At 39.3% G+C, this 22,495-nt stretch overlaps 1 protein-coding gene across 2 annotated transcripts in view; it reads left to right on the top strand.

The window, feature by feature from the left end:
- RECQL (RecQ like helicase) overlaps nucleotides 1-22,495 on the top strand; it is a 275,541-nt gene that overhangs the window by 172,872 nt on the left and 80,174 nt on the right. For both annotated transcript variants that reach the window (XM_085652722.1, XM_085652721.1), the window contains exons 6-8: nucleotides 2,465-2,663; nucleotides 2,766-2,932; nucleotides 17,518-17,599. In XM_085652722.1, the coding sequence (XP_085508848.1) occupies nucleotides 2,465-2,663; nucleotides 2,766-2,932; nucleotides 17,518-17,599 (448 nt within the window). The remainder of the gene's footprint in view (nucleotides 1-2,464; nucleotides 2,664-2,765; nucleotides 2,933-17,517; nucleotides 17,600-22,495) is intronic.

Below are 22,495 nucleotides of genomic sequence, written 5' to 3'. Positions count from 1 at the left end.
TTTGCCAGTTACAGCCTTGTAAGTTCATCGCTTACATGACTAAAACCATCTTCTAGTTCCTTTTATGCCACTGTTCTATGAGGCTGCAGCTTAGCTCTGCTAATACAGCTTGTTCAACAAATTTGCCCTTCTTTGCTTCTTTATTGTTGTACCCAAGAGTCTGCTTATTGGGATATTTTCTTTCTTCTAAAGCTTGGAGCAACACAAAGTTGCCTAAGTATTACTATTCCTACTGTTGACCTATCAAAAAGCCAAACCTATTGGTCTGCCACTGCTTGTTCTTTTTTTGCAACCCACTCTTGCATCCCTGCGCTAGTCCTGTTATAATAACCATTAGATTTTACAGCTGCTGCGAATGAAAGTGCTTTTCCACCTATTTTTATGTTCCCAGAGCTGGTTTATTAGGTTGTTGTCAACGGCTTTATGTACTGTTGCTTAGTTTGTAAAGGAATGCTGTTTTTGCTTAATATAAGGTTGTAGGAGCTCTGAAAGAGATTAAATTACATTATTTGTTCTCTCCAGAAACAGGATTCAAACACCTTTACATTTTGTAATTACAAAAGGAAAATATATTTCTTCTTATTTTTATTTTATTGTTTACCGTTTTCTAATTGCAGGTTTTTCCATTTCATGTCAGCATAAAGTAATTTGCGTCTTCTCATGTCCACGTTGCTTTTTTGAGAGGCAAAAGAAACAAAAGATCGGGGTCTAACGTTACTCTTTTTAAATGATTGAACTGTTAACTCATTTTGAAAAGTTCATTTGGGTGGTCTTGTGAAAATGTCATTTCCAAAGTTCCCTGACAATACCATGAGTGAGAGGCTGACTAAACATACTTTTAAAAGTATTGGTACTTTGAATGTAACCGTGGCAGCAATTGACAACCAGTGTAATCTGGCAAAGAACTGGCAGTGGTTGCAATGCCCCTTGAGCCATTATTATACAGCATCAATGGCTCAAGCTTTGCTAAAAATACATAAATGTAAAATATCTCTTGGTTAACTTGACTCGATGGCTAAACCCTTTTTTGTAAACTTTTCTCCGATGCTTTCCCACTTTCATGGGTAGTTGGAGTTGAGCGTGTAACGTATTTGTTAGCCGTAAATCAGCAATAGCACTTTTTATTTTCCTTCGACCAGAGACAGTTTTTAATCATTCATTTTTTAATTAGTGCAAAGCATTTGTTTAGTGTATATGCCCACATCGCCATACTAGGCCTGAGGTCGAGCTGCTATAAAACTCATGATTTGCCCATGATGGCTGTTTTTGTCCATTTTTCCATTGCATGTATATGGGCGTCTCTGTCCCGTTTCACAACATGAAACATGACTGATAGACTCCAAATAAAACGTGTTATTCAAAGTGATATTTGATTTGGGCAGCTTGAGTATTTTCCAGCCCTTTTATCCTAAGGCATAATTCAATTATAGCAGACTGGGGCTGATAGCTCTGTAGGGGGTTTGGTCTCTGTAAGGGATATATTGGTTAGAGAGGTACACTTTGCAACAACTTTAGCCAGGCATTGGTTTCCTAGACATTTCCTGGCATTTGTTTTAGGTGCTTTATCTTTCCAGTTGGACCGTGAGACTAGCAAGAGATCCATGCGTACTGTATCACTTCTTGACTAAATCAATGTATCTTATGGGTCATGCACATCTGCAGCTGCTAAACTATATTGATCTTTGGATTAATTTTGAAGTAAATTATTCCTAAATGTCTATACATTTTTTCGGTCGCCTATTCCATTCCTTATGGAGATTTTGTCATCCTCTAAAATATAAAATGATTATTTTGTTCTGGTATGTTCTTGTACTTACACACATATACTAGTTTGTCAAAGATCTCCAATAGTATGCTCTTCTAGAATTGTGTGAGTTTGGCAGATCTCCAACAGCATGCCATTTTAAAACCTTGGGCGTTTTAATAGTAGGTCTAAATCATTTATTCAGTTGGTGAGTTTGTTTCAGAAAGAGAAAATGGCTGTGGATTAGAATCCCTCAAGTTTAAGATCTCACCAGTGGCCCGATAATGGTTGGGCCTTACAAGAATCCAGTAGAATCCTAAATATTGCTGGTAACCAGACAAGGACATGACTGCCCATGTGGGTTGCTTTATTTAGTAGTTGCTTTGAGGCTACTACTTGCGTAGTGCTTCCCTTTTTTTATAAAATAGGAAACATTGTTTTAGAAGTACCTTCCATGTCCATAAGGATGACTCCCCAAACCTCATTGTTTTATACTCCTAAAGGAAAACCTGATGTTCTTCTTTCGTCAAGTTGGTGCAGCTGGACACCATGCGTTTTTCTGATCTGCCACTGCATTTTTAAACGTTTTTACTGTATGTCAATCCTAATCTCTTTCTGTTCTCACTTGAAAAACTGGAATTTAACAAATGAACCCCATTTGGATTTGAAAACAGATTTGTTTTAAATCGTTTGACAATTTTTATTTTGCTTTTTTCATAGGAGCATGTGAAATGGGTTCACAATGAAATGATAGATAAAAGTTCCAAGCTGAAGCTCATCTACGTTACCCCAGAAAAAATTGCCAAAAGTAAAATGTTTATGTCTAAACTGGAGAAGGCTCACGAAGCCGGTAGGCTCACTCGTGTCGCCGTAGATGAGGTGCATTGCTGCAGCCAGTGGGGACATGACTTCAGGCCTGGTATTTCTTTTTATTTTTATATGATTAACATGCATATTTGACTTAAAAGTGGAACATTCTCTGACACAGCAAAGTAATAGGAGTTTTGTTTGTATCCTTTAGACTATAAATTGCTCGGCATACTGAAGCGCCTGTTTCCTTCAGCATCTCTGATTGGCCTGACTGCAACTGCTACAAGTAGCATTCTGAAGGATGTTCAAAATATTTTGTATGTGAAGAAAAGCATTACTTTCACTGCATCTTTTAATCGTCCCAACCTTTTTTATGAGGTTAGTATTACTACTTTTCTTTAATGCATTCGAAAACACAGTGGCTTGTGTTGTATGTGCTAGCGCTATTTCTGGTAATCTGACATATTAGAAATAAAGTATCTAATTCGAGGTCAGGAATGGTGTCCTAAGAATATATGAAGATAATATTCAAAATAGAATTTTAAATGGCAATCAATAAGAATCAGCCATGGCTCAAAGAGGATCGAGATCAGTAATTTAGAAACTATGAAGGTTTATTAAAATATTGAAGTGCAATATAGAAAGCAAAAGTATATCAAGTCAATCAAGATGCATAATATTTTAGTCATACATATAAAGCTTAGTAAACAATTAAAATAGATGCAGCATGGAAATAGTCAAAGGCCAGAATATGGTTCAGATCAATAGTAGTAGTACATCAATTGAAAATCGTACAGCATCAATAGAAGTTTGGGGAAGAAACCAAAGATCTTTTGGCTCCACTTAAAACATATCTTTTTATTATAGAGAAATTAATCATATAAAGCAATAGAAATCACACGGTCAAAATAGGGTGAGCAAATATATCAAAACATCATCAAATCAGAAGACAGAATTACAAAAATGTCATATAAAACATCCTAGAACTATCCCTCTAAATGAATAATAATAACTATCCTCTGACCATAAGAGATTGGACATGTTCGCACAAATCTGATTACATAAGCAATAGCAGCCTTATGAATGAATAGGCCTACAGTGAGAAAGGAAGAAGAGACCTTGGAGAGCAACAATTTACCTAAAGAACTTCCTCCAAGGCTCTCCTAGAACCTCGTCAACATAGAGTATTAGTGCATGTTTTACTGCATGCCATGTCAATGAGAAATAAAAACCTATTTATTTTTAAATCCAAGATAGAATCGAGGCCAAATTGAGGCCTAGTTGGGCCTGTTCCAAGAAAATATAGTTCTGTCCAACTGCAAAATGTTCATGTTATAAAGCAAATATGATTTAGAATGAAAATAACACCAACACATGAACAAAACAAATGTATGTCTTTCCTGATGCGTGGAAAAGATGCAGTTCCGCCTACCTCCCTAGTGCTCGCTTTTTGTTTTGAAGGAGTGATTATATTTGTGTAATGCACTATGCAAAATTTACTAACTCTGAACAAAACAGGCAAAAGAGGTAAAGTCACATTCCTACAAATCACCCAAACTGCTAAACAAAATGGAGCAATAGGTGACATCAATATATAAAAAAAACAGTAATTGCTTTGAAATAATAGAAAACATAACCCCAATAATGAATAGCCAGTACGGTAGCCCAAAATTAATAAGCTCATATTCAATATTCCATTTCACTTTGAAATAGTGCAAGCACAAGTATGGGACGAGGACTGCATTATAAGAATAACACCACACAATTAAGATATCTCTAGATGACCTTTCTTACCACAAAGTCATTGCTCAGCAACCAAGTGGATTCAGTAAGTTTATTTGTATTTTTGCTTGGTCAGCTCACTTAAACTTCAACATAATTTTAATCACCACTTAGGTACTTTTTCCCTTCACAGTGGTGTGGATTTTTAACGAGCACTACTCGGTCATTTTTTAATAAGAATTATTTCCCAAACCTATAATTGACTATCACTCTCTCTTTTTTCGTTCTACACCAGGCCTTAGTCCTGCGGTGATCAATAAATACACATTGATCAAAACACATAAACAATTTCAGAGGTGCGACAATGCATGCACGGGATGGAAATTCATTGCAAGGAATTCGTAACAGGATACTGCAGCCTCAGGCTTTTGTTATGTTTAGACAACGAGCACCCCAATACTAACTCCTAATGAGTTGACCTGAGCTCCTTTGAATACAAAGGACTTGTATTCATTTGTGCTTTAATCATTTGAATGATCATTCGTTTTGGGACATTTTGCCTTTTCTTTCTTACATAAGCACAGATTTTCAGGCATGGCGGTTGAATACTCTTCTTTAAATTTCATTTTTCATTCGAAAATATTGTTTTTTGATATCTAGTAAAAAATATAGCTTTTTCTAAAATGTTGTATAAATGCTTTGTATTTTTCTTTAAAAAAAATATGAACAACTATTGAATTTTTAATTATAAAAATACAAAGGTAATAGCATCCCCCAGTCAAACGTTATCTGCATATTTTGCAAGTCAAATGGAATGATAATTGATGGGGTATCTTTCGCAGCATTACCAATCTATAAAATACATTACATGGGTACTTAATTGATTGAGCCAGAAAAAATACAATCCTTATTTGCTGTTTTTCGTTTAATCGAACTCTAATCTGTATTTGGCTAATATGATTCACCTCCATAAAATGAGCTTCCCGAAGTGCATTCATGTTTTTTAGATGATTGCTAATCTTCTTTTTCGTCGTCTGATTTTAACTGTTTGGGCTTTTATCGAATAACTGCAAAATGCCATGCCACATATGGTGTCATATTTGAGCGCTATTTTCTAGGATTAGGGACAGTATCCTGTTTTATGATATTGGAACAATGTATGCAGTTGATACACTTAAAGGTACCTTTTTGTGTTCTTAATACTTTTTTCAAATTCATTTTCAATACGCATACCATCTCCTTTACGTTTCGCTTGTATAGGCACATGTAATCTCTTATTCAAATATATATTTTTAAAGCCTTATTAGTATTCATTAAAAATGAAATTGTTCTTCAGATTTTTGGTGGCAAAACATTACAATGTAAATCTTGACACAAATACAGTTTTTATTCTTTTTTCCTGTTGGGCTGATAATTATTCCGTTCAATCCACTTACCAGCCATTATGTGGCTTCTGTCAAAAGCAATCAAGGATACTTGTATGTCTTATTCGAACGCATGTCTCTTGTTGTGGTTGTATATACATTATGTCGAGAAAGCACTGTTTTCACCCTTAATTATCTATGAATATGGTAAATGGTGCACTAGTAACGGTAGATGAGGCACTTCTCATTTAAGTTATGTTAAGATAATTTATGCTGCACATGGCTGCTACAGCTGGGTCTTCCCAGCTCACAACATGAAAACCATCCTAAGCTGAGAACAGCCAGGTCTTAAAATGCTTCCGGGAACTGGAGTGATTGGTTAACTTCCTTAGATGAGTAGGCCGTTTATTCTAGAACGTAGAGGTCATTACACAGCAGAAGCATCCTTACTTTCTGGCCAGTAGAAGGGTTATAAAGGATTCTTTTATCAGTCAGTTTCTTTAATACAACTGGTTCGCTGAAGACCTCACTGCTGTACCTTGGACCTATCGGAAAAATCAGCATGTGGTCAGTTATATTATAAAATGAAACATTATTCCCTTCAATTGGATTTTTCAATTCCATGTTGCCCCTTTCAGTGAGAAAATTAACTATATAGTATGTAGGGCTGATGTATCGATTGTGTACAGTTCCAATTAATCTTCTTTTGCAGTCTTTTCCAAATTAGTTAATAAATCGGCGTGATCTCTAATTAAGTAGAGGCTTTCTTGAAATGAGTGGACGCAATGTGTTCATATGCTTTCCCAGAGGCTGTTTTATTGGTTTGCTTCTTCAATTAATGGACAGTCAAGGGGGATCCTGTAAACCATTATGATATTTACAGAATTGATACAATTTGATGTTTTTGAGTGAAATAAATCCCGGTCTTTTTGATATGATCCTGCTTCAACAGCACATTCTATTTTTATTTTAGTCAGTAATATAATGTACAAATAAATGATGCTAAAAACAGTTCTGCCCTCTGCTACATAGGCTTCAATGCAGTGAAGTAGATTATTTCTTAATGATAAATTGAGTATTTCCCAGTGATTTTACCCTGACATGTTATGTCTATCTACTTCTTTTTTGCAATAGGAAAACATTTGTTTTGCTATGCTTAGATACACCAGTGAGGTTGTTTTTATTCCACACATACGTGTGCCATTACATTTGCCATTCTGCTGAATAATTTTTATTTTAAGTTCTTTTTATTACGTTTTCAACTTTAGCTTAGATAAGTACAGGCACAACCCAATTAATGACATCTATAATCGTGCATCAAGTTACATTTTGTAATCCATTGTCTTTTAAATCAGCTGACAATAACACAAACACGTTTTGTAGTATCTTAATGCAAGTCAACAAAACCTTTTACATACCCAGTCTTTTTCCTCTTATCAGCTTTTTTTCTTTAAGGTGTTCTATTATTAGCAGGGTGTATTAATTTTTGAAACATCTTAACTCAATCTGCTACGCCCCCACCCCCACCAGTTTCTCATACCTTCTTGTGTGTTTCAGGTCTATCTTGTCTGCAGTGTTCCATACTGTCAATCCCCTTTATCTTTTTTAAAATGCAGGGGGTCTTGGGTGTGGTCAGTGAAAAGCAATGCGTCGCTTGGCCAAGAGTGTATACAAAGATGCCACCTTTATTTTCATTTTTATAGTTTTCCTCCGTGGGGAATATACCCAACAGGCATTGCTTCATACTTTTGAAGGCAGAGTAACTCCTATAATTTGTCTTCCACCCCGTCCCAAAAGCAAGCCCAGTGGAATTTCCACATCATATGTTAGACGTCCAGCCCATTTTCATTGCATCTTACACATTTGGATGTTTTATTCGGGTAATTCATTGCTAATTGCTCGCTCTAACTTTGTTCTCTGCCTTGAATCGTATCTCCCCGTCCTAGATCACTAAAGATTTATGATCAATCTTTATCTCCTAACAATCTAAATATGGCTGTTATTATAGGCATTTCCGCAGGTGTCGCTGAAATGTGTTCCGGATCTCCCTTGTAGTTTGTGTCATTTGCGATAGCCTATCACAAAGCTCTTGTGCGTCTCATCAAATGTTAAGAATGTATTATTAGGGAAAACGGCTCCCACTATTTGGCACCTGCCATCTAGCTATAGACATGTCTGCATCACTATCCTTAAACGGTTAATTTGCCCATAGTGGCATATCAGGGCTAGTGGAAGTTTCTTCAGTACTGAAGTGAACACTCTTTCCCAGATTCTACCACTAATCTAACTAAAAACCGATGGTGCTTTGATGTGTTTTACCAAGCATAAATGCTTCTGGCAAAGCACCATGAAGGATTATTCCAGTGAATAAGTTACTTACCCATTTATTGTTATTGTCCAACGAATGTACTGCATGCTGTAACTGTGATGCAGCATAGACAATGAAACAGATACAGCAGAGCTATCCTACCTTTCAGCCAAGGAGTTTCAGTACTGCCAATTTAACTCTACTGTGTTTTCTTGCCCAAACCAGATAGCTAATCAGTCAGCCTAGTTGCAGAATCATACTGAATGGTAGGAGGAGCATAGAGGTCTGCAGGATATAAATGCATCTCAGGAAGACCATTTTTTAACAGAGATAATCTTTCTATCACTGACAATGCCTTCCAGAATTCTTCTCAGTTTCCAAGCCCTGCCAACATTTTGCCAATATTGAGCATTTACTATTGTCATCATTTGTTACCTTTATCTGCAGCTATTAAGATTTCTTGATTGCCCAGGTTAAACCAGATTCAGAGGAAGTGTATTTCTGTATGTATAAGCCCACCAATGAGGAAAGGTTTGGGTTTACTCCAATTTATTTTTAGGGCAGAAATGTTCACAAGCGTTTAAAGTTCCAGAGGAAAGAGGCTGCACATTGCTACGGGTGTAGTATGTTAATATAGGTAATGCTGGCTCTGCGTATGGACTAATAAATGATTGCATTGTTGGACACTGCGAAGGCTGGTGTATAATTTTGCCTGTTGCTCCCTACATGCAATGCTTCACAGATTACTTGTAACGTGATTGCAATTAGGCAACACTGTGTGTTCATTTGTACTTCATTATCTAGTTAAACCCAAATAAAGAAAGTTTTATAAAAAAGTCTTTAAAGTTCTAAGAGAGGGCGGGGAACCGACTATGCAGGGTCCTTCAAATAGACCAACATATCTGCATGGAGCAACATAATATGATACATTAAACCCATCCGAGCTCTTCGTTGTGTCGTAATCTGTTGCAATCTACATCACATGGGCTCTACAGAAATAGCAAATTGCATGAGTGACAACGGAAACCCCTTCGTGTTACCTCAAGTTTCCAGCAGCTCGAGATCCACCTCTCAGTTTACACCCTCACCATGGGTTTGGTATAAAGCAGTAAGACCGACCTGAGGAAAACCGTCCCAAACCCCATTGCCATTCCCAGCTCATAGTATCAAAAGTACATTATTCAGTGACAGTAGGGCATACCCCTCTTCTGAATTTAACAATGTAGTCAGACCATAAACATTAGTCGCCTCTGATTGTACATGGTAGTTAAAACAGTCAATATTATTTTCGGATCAAAGTAATTAAAGAATATTGTTGGGGAGGTGGTTGTCTTTCGAGTTGGATGGTCTTTTTTAAGAGACTCAATAGGGTCTCTAATACCATCCAAAGTTGGACCTGTCGAGTGCTTCCTTGAGTTCCTTGTTTTGTGATATAGACCTCCATCTGAGCTCTGTGGGTATTCTAATCTCTGCTATTTAGGTCATATGTTAATCTTAATGATAGTGTTAATTTGCCTAGATCCAATAGCCAGGCACTTCCCACCTTTCTCATCTATTCCTATCCTATGGATCTTAACGGAAAAACCTTCTTGCTGTAATCTGTGTGTGCGGGAATGTTTTTCCCTTTTAGCAACCAGGCTGACATTCAACCTGACTTATCTACTTCTCTATCCCATCTTTGTCTATATCGTATGTTAGTATGTCAAACCTATGTACCACCTTTTACAATGCTTTTTCTCTATCTCTGAGTATATTTTCCAGCTGTGTTTATATCGTAATAATTTGATGTACACTTGCCACTAACCTCTACCCTGTAGGCTTCCCATTCTGATGCTGTACTTCCTGCTGTCTCCAAATTAAGGTGAAATAACTGATAAGTGAATTCTTAAGCATGTGTAACAAAGATTTGATCTGGCATTGTTTGAACTCCAATTCGCCATGTGGAAATGTTTGGCCTATATTAGTCCTTAAAGGCCAGAGGTGAATTATTGGACAAAAAATCTATCAATACACAGTATATTTGCAAACCTGGCTGGATCCTCTGTTCTTCACTGAACAGAACCAAGTTTACAATAATGTGTACAGGGAGTAATAGAAATAGAATTTGTCCATTGGATGTCGGGCCCTTCACAGGTCCATCAAATCAGTCTCAGCAGTTCAGCCTCCTTTTCCGGTTTCGTACCTGCCTTGTAGGGAGCAGATCTGTCTGTCAAGGTACCCATTTCTAACTCAACTTAGATCTCTTGCCCATATAAATCAGTTACCCAAGTAGGTAGATGTTAACTGCATTATTTCACACACCCAAAAATAATTGCCATCAGTATCAGGTGTATAAATGTTTACCAAACAAGTTTCAATGCTGTCCATATGGACTGCAACATCATTTCTTCCATGGGGGCCTGACACCACTTCATGTTTTTGCAAGGGAATACCCACCTCTTTCCTCACCAATACACTGTTAGAGTAATTCGAATAAGAGGATGCAAAAACATGTTCTTTCCAAATTTACCTTTGTTTTACAATCTCGGTGGCCAACAAATGGTTTTCTTGAATCATGGTTTTCTGAAATCCCTGCTGTTTCAAATAAAAATATATTGTACATCATTTTGGATATATATTATCAACCCTTGTTCTTTCCCGGAAACTAACTTTGTTGTCATCTGCTGGATGCAATTAATCAGTCAATAACCCCATTGTAGTGTTCCAATAGCCATGTCTCAACGCATGCTACAAGTGGGCTTCACATGAAGCCAACTGATAATATCCTATTGAATCCTTACACCTCTGTAAGAAAATGGTTTATTGGTTATGGGGTGGAAGCCTCACTCAGGCAACATCCAAAATCCTTGTCAGGGTGAACCACAAAACGCCACTGAATTAACCTGTACTTAACCCTCTGGCAGCTTGACACAAAGCAGTCAGAATGAACTTAAAGGCAACGTGTAAAGTATTTATGCAATATTCAAACAGTAGTCAACTCAAAACGCAACGCAACACAAGACAATCCCAAACCAATTTAGAAAACTTTAGATTTGAATTTTATCTTTTACTAAATAATGATACTAGAAGGATAAAAATCCAATCATTGGAAACTGAGATATTTAATTTGCAAGTCTGCAGTGAAAATAGCACAATGAAGCAGAAAAGGTCAACTGCAGTTATCTGGCCATGCTGGACTCAGTCTAATCATAGGTTCAGGCCGTCTGAAATAAAGTGTGCGCTGGGTACAGGACAGAGGTCGGTCCACTGGTAGTTATACCCTTTATTTCCGATATGCGAGGTCCTGCATCCGTCTACACCACTCTGTGTTGTTTCCGATGAAGCTGCCGATCAGGAGTTTCAAGGTGCTGCGATGTGAGTTTCTGCATCTTGTTGTGTTGAGCTGCATTGGTTTTGAAGAAGCCGCCGATGAGGTGCTGCAATGCGAGGTCCAAAGTCTGTTTGTATCACGCTGCGTCTGTTCCGATGATGCTATGAGGTGCTGTGATGTGAGGTCCTGCGGTTGGTCTAATATTTATACCTGGTGCCAGCCTCTATTGGGGGAGATTTACTGTCCTACCCCCACATCTAATTCTGGAAAGTTCTTCCCCTTCCCAGGCTCCAAACTGTTTAGGGGGGAGGTGACAAAAGGTAGGGCAGACCTGTCAGGATCTTTTGTGCACGCTAGAGGCAAATCCCCTTTGAAGTATAAGTGGGGGTGAATACAACTCCTACCTAGTTATCCTGTCGAGTTGGCCCAGCCTGTCCACACCCAAGTCTCCTTTATATCACTGTCTGGAAGTAATACACAAACCTTAACAGCAGGCTGTTCACAGTCATGTGACCCAGGACACTGGCAGAAGGCAAAGATGGATGGGAAAGAAAATGCCAATATTCTAAAAGTGGCACTTTCAGAATTGTGACTTAAAATCCGACTTTACCATTAAAGAGGATTTTAAATTACAACTCATTTGAGTGTAACTGCAAATCTCTATATGCTCCCAATCTAAAGTTACCTCTTATTAAATGTAATAAGGTACCCCAGTGTTAGTAAATGGGAGAGATAGGACCTACAATAGGGAAACATTCAGGGGTTTCTCACTGCCAGAGCATGTAAAACGTAAATACACATGCCCTAACTTTTGAACACCATGCACACTGCCCTATGAGCTAGTAGGGCCTACCTTGGGGGTGACGTATAAGTATTAAAAAGGAAGGTGTGGACCTGGGAATCGGTTCATTTTGCCAGGTCAAAATGGCAGTTTTCACTTCACTACAGACTACACCTGCTGGTCTGAGAGATGTTTTTCAAGTGCTACTCCATTTTGTGGCACAATGAGTCCAGCAGGCCCACTAGTAGTTTTGATCCTTAGGTTATTTGCAGGATTTCATCAAGACTTGTTGTCCGAAAAAAGTACACCATGTAACGGATCTTAGTGTGAACACATCAAGTTAATTCTGTATCCAACTAGATGGCAATCCATCTGGTCGGGTTCTGGAACACGCAGTGGAGAGAGGAGGCGCATTTGGGGCACTACTAATGATAATGGGCCTGATTTGTAGTGTATTTTTTGTGTTTTTTTATAGAGCGCAGCAATCATCCCAAGAGATATTATGGCGTTAGGAGAGCTAAAACCTGTACTAAAGATGATGAGCTGCCGGAGACATCAGTAGATGGAACCTGAGCGATAGACTGTGAGGCGTCAGCAATTAAATCTTAGAGAATAGCTGAGTTTTCAGCTTCTTTCAAAGTTTCATATAGTCCTCAGTGAGGCGACGGTCTAAAGGCAGTTTGTTCCGATGAGCGGCCGCCAGATAAGAGAAGGAGTGACCCCCCGCTGTGGCCTTCTTAATAATTCTGGTTTTAGCTATTAGAGGTATTGAGAGCTAGCCATGACCTAATGGACCATTGTGATTAGAAGTAGACCCAGGTCCCTGTGGGCTTATTGGGTTGGCCTTTATAACTATTTATTTATTTATTAAGAAGTTTTATATGGCGCTAGCCTGACCCGAGGGTATCGGAGCGCTTCACAACAGTTTTTGAGCAAGATTCATACAATAAGCAGTATTCAACATATAAGTTCGGCAGTCCAAGTGTGCTAAGCAGCATTGAGGTAGTACGTGAGACCTGAGATAACCTCATAGAGTGCACGTTGTCTTGGGGTTGGTACAATAAAGCAGGATTCTACATAATAGGTTCCGAAGACAAAGTGTGCTGAGCATCATTGAGGTAGTCCGTGAGTCCTGAGATAACCTCGTAGAGTGCACGTTGTCTTGGGGTTGAACCAATTAAGGGGTGGGAGGAGCCGCTGGGGGTCGAATAGCAGGCAGGAGGTAAGTTTTAGAGCTACAATGTCAGGAAGAGACGACAAGCAGGGTATAGCGTTTTGATGGCGGCTATCCATTCGTGAGGGAGCGGTTGAGGAAAAGGACTTTAAGATGTTTTTTTTTATTTTGTGAAGGACGGAATAGTCCTGATACCGACTGGGATGGTGTTCCAGATTTTGGGTGCGTTTCCGGCGAAGGACCATGCCGCAGTTTTTTGTTTGCCTGTTTTGATGGGGATGAGTAGTAGGGTGCTGGAGCTCCTGAGGTTCCTTGTCTGACCAGCCCTCTTGAGTTTGGCAGCCAAATACTCAGGGTTTCCTGTGTGCAGGGCTTTATGTTTGAGGCAGGCAGGTCTGTATCTGGCTCGCAGTTCGATTGGGAGCCATTTTAGTTCTCTGAGTGCTTGTGAGATGTGATCGTATTTCCTGATTCCAGTGACCATTCTAGCTGCTGCGTTGAGAGTAGTTTTGAGGAGGGGCTAGGTGAGATTTTGTTGTACCAGTGAGGGTGGCATTCCCATAGTCAAGTCTGGATAGCACCAGTGATTGGGTGGCTTGTTTGAGGTCGTTTGTTGGGATGCATGGTTTTATTTTGTTAAGTATCTTCAGGTTGACTAAGGCAGTCTTTGCGGAGTTCTTGATGTGATTGACCATGTCGAGTTTTGAGCCTAGGATAATTCCTAATGATTTAATGGAGTGGGTCAGAGTGTGGTATACGCCTTTGCTCTTCCTCAAGTATTACAGCTCACACATAATACTTCAATGGGTACATGTTTTGGATCTGACAATGAGGCTGAGATCTCTCTTATGTGGTAGTGCATGTATCACGTCATAGGGCAAATTCTGTCACAAGTTTGTTACCGTCCTGTGTTCGTGCCTATATCATTGCCCTTACCATCCCTTGAAGTTTGGGAATATCCAGGATAGCTGAGCGCTTCCTCTTCCATTGTGCTGTCCGTCTGTACCAGTGTCTATGGCAGACTTTGCTCTGACGAGGGGGAGCTGCTTCTACTACAGAAACTTGATTTATGTTGACCCCGCAGTATGCATCTTCCTGAGCGATGACGAGTCGGTCTGCCCCCCCTTTAGGACAGTTTATCCCACATCTATAAGCCAGGATCGCATCTCATCCGGGCTATTGAAGAAGTGGCCCTTCCCACCAGCAACCACCCACAAACGTTAGGTAGAGCAACAAGTATATTCAGAACAATAAGCTTTTGTTTGATTTTAACAAATGTTTTCCTTTATGTCTGTACTTTCTCTGTGTAGTCTTGAAATATGGTGATTTTATGATTCTCATAGTGGGGTGCTTTGGTTGTATGTACCACTTGCAGTATGCAGTCTTTATACCCATAAATTAGGAACATAGTAATTAATGCATGCGGAGTGGCTCCAGCTGTGTAATCACTCAATGATGAACTTCGCTAACAGTGCTTGTGGTTTGAGAGTTTGAAGAGTCCAATTCTCTAGCCGTTTTGCTGCTGATGTTCCTTCACACCATTCTGGGAGTCCTAGGGACCAGAGTTTATTACATCTAGACTCTCCTCAGCGGCAGTTGCTCTGTCCTCTAGGACTTTGGTCAGCTTGGTGGTTTTATCCATCACATCTTCCAATGTGTAAACTTCTGTCTTAAGCATTACAACGATTTCTTCTGTTGTGTGCACTGTTTGCTATTTTCCACGGATCCGGCCTCAACGAGTTGACTTCAGTTATGATGTTACGTCTTTTTTTCCTTTATGCATTGCTCCACTGAAACTGAATTGCTGACACTATGTCAGCTATTGCTGGTGCTGTCCATTCTCTTCTGTAGCCATTGGGGCACCTGTCTGTCTGTCTGCGCTGAACCATGTAGAGTTGTGTATTAAGTGACCACTGCGTAAGCTTCAATGTTTTCTCTTTGTCTGTTTAATAAATAAGGAGTTCATCAAAGTGTGAGAGTTTCTAACTGTGCAGTAAAGGTTATTGCAGCCCAGCTGGAGACAGCAGTTCAGAGCTTGTGTTCTGTGGTACGTGATAAGTTAAGTACTCAGTAGCCAAAACGTGTGCCCTCTGAGCGTCCCACCCACCTCACTATCCAGAAAGGAAAAACCAGCCAGTCACGGTGTATATAGGGACAATATGCCAAAATATTGAGTCAGGGATCCCACCGTTACCCCAGGCATAGTCCTGGGCCAGTAACATATATCACTACCACCGCTCATCCATACATTCAGATTTATTTTAGTACAATGTCTCAGCCTTCCATTGCAGATTGGTGCTTCTCCTACGCAGGAACACCCAGTCTGGTGTTGCCCCTACTATAGGGCCACCCTACAACAAGAAGATATACAGTTACTGTATACAATTCCAGCCACCTGAGACTGTCGGCACAATACCTACCTCCCTCCACTTGGCACAAGGTTGCTCCATTTTGAGGAGCCTGGGCTCATCTGATTCTCCACAACCTGGCTGGTCTGCCTGATTGCAGTGTGGGCCCATACAGTTGCCTTGTTGGGCGCAGTAGTCACATGGGGATTGCACCCACTCCAATAACCTTCTTGTAAGCGGCAAAGCAATGTTGCTTCCAGATATCAGCAAAGTATTCGGTCTCTCAAATTCAGTATAAATGCAGCGTGTTGTCTCAGGATTTTACCGTTTCTTATTAAGCAGGTGTAGGAGCTTCACAGTAGAGCATCTTATCGGCTATCTGGCCAGTCATTATGCTAAATAATCTACCTTCATTTGTGACTGTAGGTCACAGTTCTTTTGCACACCAGTATACATCTTAACTTTTTAGAGAGATTTTTAGCTTCAGAAATGTAAATATTTGCAGAATGATGTACCAAAAATCAAAAGTCTTGCTTGAGAGGGGATTCAGAGCTTTTTAGGTAAAAGGATGAAAACCTCAGTTATGTTTGAATTGATTATGATATTTAATATCCAAAACGACATATATTGCATAGTTTGGTTAGGATGTTGACATTATTATTCCAAGCATACAGATCTAAGTTATTTTGAGTGGTGGGTCCAGTTGTGCCCAGAATGAGAATTGAGCCACAAGGCAAATGTATACATTAGCTGCAAATGTGCGTAGTTTCTCATTTGCTGTGATTCAAACTTTGAGACCTTCGTGCCAATCCAAGTTTTGGTCACTGAGCAAATACTGTGTGATCTCCCACAGGCTTAAACTGTTTCAGTGATACGCAGTGAATCTCTATAGACACAAACATTTATGTATGATTTCTGGCAGTGTTTATGGTCCCACTCTCTCCATAAGACTTTGGTTTCTCTTGCCTGAATAAGACCCTATTCACCCACAAGAGGAAAAGGATTGCCCTGGGTTTAGTGATTTGTAGTGTTGTGCCTTATCAAAATTACAGTTTTCCGGTCTTTGATAACAGTACTTGAGCACAACAAGGATTTGCGATAGGACATTTGCGCTAGTGGAGCCAGTCAACGTTCGGAACCATATATTGTCACACTAAAGGTAGATTAAGGGCAAAATAACCTTGATTTAATTCCACGTTTCTCCCCTTAATCTCATTTATAAAAAGGAAACAAAACTGTGCAATTAGACAAGATGCAAAAAATCTTCTAATTCCTGATGCTGTCTTGGCTTTTTGACCAGATATGCTTTTGAAGATCACATCAATGATATTGTGTTCCTGAAAGTATTGTTTACAGCTTTCTGGGTACACTGAATACAACATGTTTGAAAATTGTTTTGAAAAAGTGTATGAAAATTCCATGTATTATAAGGCACCTCGCCATTTAAATAGTTACTTTTCGTTTGTGGTGCTGTATCAATTCCATGTTGACTATTAACTTCCTGTGAGACAAAATGAGAAACGACCTACAAAGTATCTCCATATTTTATTTCGAGATTGCATTCATTTCAGATGCCATCCCGGCTAATTTGTATCAAACATATTTGCTGTTGATTTCAGTTTCTTTAATATGACATGACTTCGCATCGTTCCTCCTTATTTTTTATTGTTAACGTATAAAGCGGTACATGTCAGTTCTACTTTTTTTTCTGAGTTTACCCGTTAAAGACAGATCATGATTCATGACAACTTGTTCAGATCATGTTTAAACTTAAGAAGCACATTGACAACGTCATGCCAAATCAGTTTCCAAACCTCATGAAATACCAATAACTAGAATTTAAATATTATGCCCCTATAGGAATTATATAAATGTATCGTAATAAGATTCAAAAGGCACTTTACATTTGCATTTCTGCTTCCGAAATTCGTAAAATTAACCAATTTGCTGTTTCAGGTTCGGGCAAAACCTTCAAATAACGAGGACTTCATTGAAGACATTGTAAAAGTCATTAATGGCAGATACAAAGGCCAGTCAGGTAAGTGATACAACTGTAAGATGCAAGGACCTCGCACTGCATATTTGAATCATGATTAAAGTGATATTAAAGTAGGAATTATATCATTTGTGTTCGGTAAAAGAAGACAGTACTACACATCGTTTATTGCTTCATCAAGAGTAGCTGTGCAACCGTAACGTCCCCCACTGTGGTGCTCGTGACCTTATGCATGATAAGAGAGATGGAAACAGAAATTACATAACAATTACACCTCATAATATCAACCTTAACATCATCAGGGACATTAATGGTGTGGGTCAACTTCCTTTATCCTAAACAACTCTAGGTTTTAGAGGTGCCCAAAAGCCATGGCAGAAATCAATAAACCCCTGGTCAGATATGCTTTGCATTATGGGATGGACCTAGCTGCTTTTTTAAACTGTCAGTGTGTACTTCCCCTTCCGAAGAGCCTGCTACATATCTGGTCCATACGTCCTGGATTTCTTTTCATGGCTAAGACAGTAAATATAAAAGGGTTAGTCTAGAGCTGCCATGCTAATTTCTAATTCTACATTGATTATTTATAAGAAAATCCTGTTGGTGGTCTAAAAAGGCTAGAGGGAAGTAGAGTAATGTGCTGGTATCTAACACATCAGCATATATATTCAGTGTTTTTTAATCAGATACAAAATACCTGTGATAGAGCATTAGGATGAAAAGCTCATAACAGCAACCCATAGGTCATTCTAGGTCCTGACGGCATTCTTGGGGAGTCAAAATTGAGTTTGCCCTTATCTAGTTCACAGCAAGGTTTCTGAAACCATGGAGAATATTTCGAATTTTTTTGTGGCATACAAGTATGTTGCTATACCCATTAACAACCTTTCTCCTCTCTAGTGTGTATCCATAAAAACGTCGACCAATCTAGAGCGTTTTTGATCCCACACTAATTTAAAGAGGTCTTTTCTAACTGGTCCAAACAGCCAATCATTCTGGAGAGGTAGCTTGCTAAATACATTATTCAATTTAGTGGGTACGCCCTCCCCCCCAACCCCCACCCAAAGAAAAGTACTGAACCTTTTCCTAGCCATTGTTCATTCTTTCATTATAGAGTGGGTACCCATAGGCATTTTTGTGGCCAGTGTGTCTGTCGGTGAATGGGCCCAAAATGTTCTAGAGGAGACAACGACCTCTTCAAAATACTTAGAGGATCTTGTTGTCAATAGAATACACAATATTGAAGGAACAGACCGCGAATCAGCCATGCCTGCCACCTGTGTGAATGTATGTATCAATACTCACTGGGTCTTAAGCAATGTACTTTGCTTCTCATTTCAAGCATGTGGTTGCAGTTATTCTATAAAATGTTAAATTCATTTAAACTAACACATTAAAGATATTGCTTTGACCACACTTCCGCTAATAAGCATAGAATGAAAATTGTTAAAGGAAATGAGTCACATCTTCCTGCGTGCTAGTACCTAGCCAGACGTGTATACCGACAAAACATTTTTTAAATATTCTATTTACCCTGCCAAACGGATGAGGTTTTGCATACGTTTGGAAAGTGTATAGGCTTGAGTTTAGAGATGGTGTAAATTGCCTTTTCTAAGGGACATCTCAAAAAGATGTTATGTACAATTATACTGAAGAGCTTTTTCTTAAGATTGTCATTATTTTGTTGAGTTTTCTTTGGTAATGTTTGATTTACCATGACATGTTTGACACGTCTCTGTTACAAAAGAAGTGCATGATTACCCTAAATAGTTTTTGTACAAGTTAATGTTTTAAAATGTGTATTTTAGTCAAGGAGTTAAAACCATTAACAAGATAATTTTAGTATTCATTATCACCATGTTGAGTTCGCATTTAAAAGGTCATGTGCCTTCAGTATCCTATGGTGAATGGTAGCTTGTTTGACATACAAATATCAAAAGAATACCATTTATTGATCCTAAATTCACAATCAATTGTTTGTTAAAAACATCTGTAAAGACTAGCGACAAAACCAAGCCAAGAATTGGAAAATGTAAATAGTTAAAAGTAATTTATACTCTGAAATAGGAGGGATCACTTCCAAAGGATTCTGCTACCTCGGGCGGACAAGTTCTGCCATCAGGGGATCCTTAGCCCTTGCCGTCCTTGCCATCCCCATCGCAGCAGCACCCGCGTCACTTCTTGTTCTGAAACAAGCATCTCTGGCTGACAGACTGTGGGCCAGTGTATCCTACTGCCTCTGACAGGGTGTCAGGAGGGTCATGACACCAGGGCCGGGAATTGTTGTTGAGCACCTGCTTGGTCTGCTAATCTACATCTGCTGGACATCGTCCTGCCCTCAACTTATATGTAATCACATTGGAAAACAAGATAGATGCGCAAAACACGTCCTGGACGCAGTATTCCGAGAAGTCAAATACCCCCGACGGCCAAACCAGCAGACAGCTCACTGAATCCACGCTCATTGTTTCAGGCTGGGAATCTTCAACACCACCTATATGAACCAAGGATTCTAAATGGAACTGTGCCTTGCAGATAGCATTTTGGACCAGTTTTGTTATTTAGTCACGTTTTAGCTCAATTGGAGTGTTTGTTGCCTAGGTTGGCTTGTTCATTAGAAAGCAATATTACACTATGTACTTGGTCTCTCATGTACTTGTATTGGGAAAAGTGGCGCTTTTGGCAGATTCTGGCTGATGGGCTTGATGTGTAGCTCGGTTTCACTTTGCAAGGACTGAAAGTACTGTGACTGTGTCTCATATAGCATTTTTATCTTTGTTGTCTTCGATTTAGATTTGCTTCCTAGAAGCCATAGTCTTTCAGAACTTGGGTGGCTCTTAAGCACAGGAACAGTATGTTAATAGCCAGTATAAGTAATGTGTGCAATAATAATGGCTTCGTGCACTATATGACAAGTATTATCTGACGAGACAAATATGAAATTTGAGTAATTGTATTTAAGTTGTATCCATTACAAGTAGCCTTAGGAGAACAATGTCGTGTGAAAGACCAAATCAAAATCTTCAGTTTGGGACAGTAAGTCTTTTATTAGCGATATACATACATATATGTATATTACCTACTGGCGGTCGCCAGTAGGTAGTTATAGTTAGGACCCCTTTTCCATAGGAAATCCGCAACATTCTATTTTGACTAACTTTGGCGCCGGTCGACGAATCCTCGCGAATTTTTCAAAATAGGTGGGGCGCTACGCTCCGCTCCTACCCTGAAAGTCTCGGGGGGATTCGTCAAGCGGGGGCTGAGATAAAAGGGGGGTCCCAAAACGCGTTTTTCCCATGCATTTTTCCATAGGACCTTTAGACAGGAAATTTGGCAGAGAGGTAGTCCTCAGGTCAAGGAAGTGCCTTTTGTAGGTTTGGTGTAAATCTGTTCGGTAGATTCTGAGAAAATAGCCTTTAAATCAATATATATATCTGAGCCAGCTTACGGTGCGCTTACGGTACGCTTACCGTACGCGTACGGTGCCGTGCGCGAGCGCGATTCTGATTGGCTCTTCGATCTTAGTAAACATACGAATCGGCCGAAACCCGGAAGCGGCGGCCGCCATTTTCTCTCTCGCACTGAGAGTTAGATTGTAAAATAAAGTGAAAAATCATATAAAGGGGCTGTTTAGACAACTCCCACACACATAGCCATGTTGAGGGAGTCCCCAAAGACCCCCCAAGGGCAAAAATGCAATTTTTATTTTTTCGCTAATTTCGCCGATTACGCTTACCGTACGCGTACGGTAAAAAAATGGAAATAAAAAAAACACTATCCACACCCACCCCACCCCCTGTGCTTTCGGTGGCCGTAGGCCACCAAATGTACAGGGCTTATTAGAGGTGACAAAAACTAAATATTTTAAACAAAAATAATAAAAGAAAAAATTATCCACACTCTCTCCACCCCGTGTGCAAATGGTGCCCGAAGGGCACCATTTGTGCATGGCTTATAAAAATTACGAAAAATTAAAATATTACCGTGCACGGAACGAACTGCGTTAACTGGGCGCGCACGCCACGAATGGCGTAAAGTAACTTAGCATTTAAAAAAACGTACAAATTCACTGAAAAAACCATAGGTTTCACACACGTTATAGTTAGGAATTAGCATTTAAAAAACCTTGCAAATTCACTGAAAAAACCATAGGTTTCACACATGTTATAGTTAGCGGAAATTTTACTGATAAAAAAACAGTGAAATTCCCCCGTTATAGTTAGTGCTGGCAACTATAACTCACGCGACCGCAATCTTCTGCTGATGACATATGTGTCTTTATGAAAAAAAAATATTTGTAATATATGTATAGCTAAAAATGTATGGAAGAAGACATGGGCAAATAAGTGTCTAAATACAGTATTAGCATCAGCAGAGGATTGCGGTCGCGTGAGTTATAGTTGCCAGCACTAACTATAACGGGGGAATTTCACTGGTTTTTTATCAGTAAAATTTCCGCTAACTATAACATGTGTGAAACCTATGGTTTTTTCAGTGAATTTGCAAGGTTTTTTAAATGCTAATTCCTAACTATAACGTGTGTGAAACCTATGGTTTTTTCAGTGAATATATATATATATATATATATATATATATTATCTACTGGCGGTCGCCAATAGATAGTTATAGTTAGGACCGTGTTTCCATGGGAAATCTGAAAATTCTATTTTGAATAACTTTGGCGCCGGTTGACGAATCCTCGCGAAACTAACGGGGCGCTCTGCTCAGCTCCTACCCTGAAAGTCTCGGGGTGATTCGTCAAGCGGGGGCCGAGAAAAGAGGGGGGTCCCAAAAAGCGTTTTCCCCATGCATTTTCCCATAGGACCTTTAGTCGAAGGTACAGCCCGAACGGCTGAACAGAATTACTTGAAATATGGCAAAGGGGTAGTCCTCAGGTCAGAGAAGTGCCTTTTGCATATCTGGAGTCAATCTGTTCAG

This window comes from Triturus cristatus, chromosome 4_1 (assembly GCF_964204655.1).
Source record: "Triturus cristatus chromosome 4_1, aTriCri1.1, whole genome shotgun sequence".
Lineage (NCBI taxonomy): Eukaryota > Metazoa > Chordata > Amphibia > Caudata > Salamandridae > Triturus > Triturus cristatus.
This window is presented reverse-complemented; position numbering and strand designations above follow the sequence as displayed.